At 35.3% G+C, this 3,541-nt stretch overlaps 1 protein-coding gene across 1 annotated transcript; it reads right to left on the reverse strand.

The window, feature by feature from the left end:
• Positions 1-491: 491 nt before the first annotated feature.
• Positions 492-2,944, reverse strand: LOC139841273 (gamma-interferon-responsive lysosomal thiol protein-like). Its single transcript, XM_071831499.1, has 6 exons — positions 2,858-2,944; positions 1,330-1,503; positions 1,178-1,243; positions 929-1,069; positions 746-838; positions 492-641 (listed from the first exon to the last, which is right to left on the reverse strand). The coding sequence occupies exons 1-6, from the start codon at positions 2,942-2,944 to the stop codon at positions 492-494; spliced, it is 711 nt and encodes a 236-aa protein (XP_071687600.1).
• Between the last annotated feature and the right edge of the window lie 597 nt (positions 2,945-3,541).

A 3,541-nucleotide genomic window follows, 5' to 3' on the forward strand; every position in this document is an offset into this window, starting at 1 on the left:
TTAATAAGATAGACTTTAAAGTTTAAAGTTATTTCACTTTTTCGTGAAAGAATTGTATATGTTTTATTCCTAAGTTTTTTTAAAAAAATAAAAATAAAAAATAAGAGTGTTGAATGTTTGGGCTCAATGGGCTGCTCAGCTATAAATGTAAAACTTGGATCTTTCAAACATTAATTAGGCTTTTTATTACCTTATTTGGGCTTTACTGAATAACTATTTGCGCAGTTCAATATAAATTGCATTGGCTCCTTTAATGGTCAAGTCGAAAGCATTAATTAGCACGTCTATCATACGCCTTTATTGAACATTTTGTGAACTTTTTATAACCACAAACCACTCGAATTCGTAGAAACTAAACACGAGTTCCAAACGATAAAGTTCGAAAACATGCTAATATAATTAAACATTGATATATTCAATTCTACCATGTAACATGGTTCATCCAACAAGCTATTGTTTTTTAAGATGATTTATAATAGCCATAACTTTACTTAATCTTCTTCATTGAAGCTTACTTGACGATTTAAAGGTTTCACGTTGTCCTTGTAAACGACAATGGGGTCAGTTAAACCTTTGCATGCATGTGGCACATTTGTGCCTTTATAAGCTTTGCATATATAGCTCATGAAATCTTCATACTCCTAAGTCACAAAAACAAATGTCATTTCAATTCCTTTTTCAAGTAAACTTTCCAAGTACAAATCATGAAAATATGAAACGTGAGGTTAGAATCCAAAATACTCACTTCGTTAAGTGGTTGTTCATTAACGACGACCCATGGAACAAACTTATGAGGAGGTTTAAGAGCCTTTATTTCGTCCGCGTATTCTAGCTCAAGCTACATAATAAATGTACACACGACGTTTAAGTTTTTTTTTTTTTTTTTTAAAAATCTATATCAAATACAGAGTTAGCAAAGTAAACTAACCTTATGTCCAAGACCACTAGTTTGACAATCGTCAACAGGTTTCGGGTTCAAATTTAACTTTTTAAAACAAGTTCTCCATTGCGCGTACTTGTCTTCATGGCATAAACTTTCAAGACAATGGATAATCATAAAGTGGTCACTCTGCATCAAATATTAGCGTTATAACGAGCAATTTAACTAAGTACGAAAAAATCAAACATCAAATTGATTTTAACGTATCGAAATAGACATATAAAGTTTAAATCATACCACATGAGGCCATGCATGAATTGCACAAGCCTCAACAGCATTAAGCAAACACTCCCATTCACCATGCTGCAACATAAACAAAATCGTCTTATTACATCCGAAAAACGTTTAATTAGTACATTTTTTCCGATGAAGTGCACAATTAAACGAACCTGACAAACGATGGTGCCATTCGAACTAATCTTAGCGTTCCCATAGGGACTAAATTTGAGATCAATTATCGAAATCAGACCATTTTCAAAAATCTTGTATAGATGATTAACCACGAATTCTTCACTTGCTGGACACAATGCTTCGTAGTATAATGTCAGCTTCACTTTTTGGAGCTAAGAAGACGATCAAAAGGAGTACTAAGACATATGATCGGAAAATGTTGCAATTGTAAGAATCCATGTTACTTAGGATGAACAAAAATTACGTGTGAGCAAGCTATTTATAATTGTTATGTGAATAAATTATTTCCCTTATTATAACGTTTATTTACATGTCATGTATTTTTCTAGTTGTTTGGGTGGCGTAAAAGAGTGAATATGTTTAGTTTGTTAAAGTTAGTAGTGTGTTAATATTCCTGGACTAAAGTACAAAATATGAACAATTAATTATCGTTTACCCGAGATTGGTTAGGATATGTGACGTGTACCCGTTTCCAAATGTAAATCGATGCGTAGTAAATACGTGTTTTTCCAGATCATGATAAATAATATTGAGTTATATATACACCTTGATATATATATTTTTTTTATAAAAGTCAAACTCACACACACTTACACGAATATTTACAATAATTCACAAAATGTATTCATGTTGGTGCATATTTAGTCCCCGAGTTCATTATAATCACGTTGAAGTGTTTATCGTTTAACTTTTTCTGTTGGAATGCAACCGCACGGTTGCAGGTATGCAACCGTACGGTTAGACAGGCAACCGCACGGTTGCACACGCTGTGTGTATATAATGGGTATTACGGGTTCATTGTTGGGGTTACGAATCCTAACCTATTCCATACGTACAATTCGATACCCTGGTATTCTAGCATTCATCTAAGTCGATCTTTAACATATCTAAGTCGATTTATTCATTAAGATCAAAGGTTTTCATTGGATTTTGAGTATACAACCCAATAACGAGATTTTCCGCACTCGTTATTGAATCTAAGATCGTTTAATCATGTTTACACGATCCTACAAGTGGTATCAGAGCTTGTGTGATTGATTAAACGTTCGGTTTTTGTCAAAATTCGTTTAGATATTGTGTTTTTATTGTTTTTGTCAAAAACCCACTTAAAATCATAATTTTTACGTGTTGATTCGTGTTTTTGCTAAGTAAACGTGCTATTTTGGTCAAAAACTGTATTTTGGACGTCAAACACTTGTTGATTTTGTTCCAGGTTGAGTGCTAGATCGACCTAAACCATAAACCCTAGTTTATGTGCAGTTTTCTGCCCAGATTCGCCCAAGCCTACAACCGTACGGTTACATGCTACAACCGTACGGATACATCACCCAGATACAACAACCGCACAGATACTTCTTGCATCCTTGTAATTTTCATCCGTTTAAACTTCAATCATACGCCACCACAACCGTATGGATACATCACCCAGATACCACAACTGCACGGATACTTCTTGCATCCGTGTAATTTTCATCCGTTTAAACTTCAATCATATGCCACCACAACCGTACGGATACATCCTGTACCCGTCCGATTACACATTGCAACCGTATAAGACAATCCGGTTACACTCTGCAACCGTGTAACCTGCATCCGTGTTAAAACTTGCACCCGGATAGTGCAACCGTGTTAATTTCTGCATCCGTGTCTTGCAACCGTACGATTACAATGTCAGATGTTTTTGAAAATTCAGAAATGCAATCAGCTCTTGTCGGTGCTTCTTCGTCGGGTCTTCATCACCTACTTAAGATAGAAAATGAGATTGGTAGTTCTTACCGTTTACCTAGGCTTGAATCATTGGATGAATTTGCTGAATGGAAACCTAGGTTTTTGCTCTCATTGAACGGAATAGATTCTAAGTTGTATAATTTCTTGAAGGCTGAATATACGTTTCCGACTAAGGATCATGGGGAAATCAAGACTCCCATGGAACTTACTGCAGGTGAACGAGAAGACTATAATCTTGAATGCAAAGCATACAGTCATCTTACACAGGCTCTTTCTAAGGAAATTTTCCATCAGTTTGAGACGCATTTGACCACATACGCTCTGTGGAATGCGCTTGAGAGTGAAAAATGAGAGGACTGCTTAGTACAGAAAAACAAAGGGTAAGGTTCTGAAGAAAGAATGGAAAATTTTGCCGTTCAACCTGACGAATCTCTGAAAAATGCTGTTGCTAGGTATCGTCAC

The sequence above is a fragment of the Rutidosis leptorrhynchoides genome, chromosome 4, assembly GCF_046630445.1.
Source record: "Rutidosis leptorrhynchoides isolate AG116_Rl617_1_P2 chromosome 4, CSIRO_AGI_Rlap_v1, whole genome shotgun sequence".
In the NCBI taxonomy this organism is placed as follows: Eukaryota; Viridiplantae; Streptophyta; class Magnoliopsida; order Asterales; family Asteraceae; genus Rutidosis; species Rutidosis leptorrhynchoides.

What these genes read in the sequence shown, in the direction of transcription:
- LOC139841273 (XM_071831499.1), bottom strand. Translation starts at nt 2,944, where the DNA reads ATGCAGGTTACACGGTTGCAGAGTGTAACCGGATTGTCTTATACGGTT. An exon ending in ATGGCACCATCGTTTGTCAG is followed by an intron (nt 1,244 to 1,329) that starts GTTCGTTTAATT and finishes TTTATGTTGCAG; the next exon opens with CATGGTGAATGGGAGTGTTT. An exon ending in CTAGTGGTCTTGGACATAAG is followed by an intron (nt 839 to 928) that starts GTTAGTTTACTT and finishes TTTATTATGTAG; the next exon opens with CTTGAGCTAGAATACGCGGA.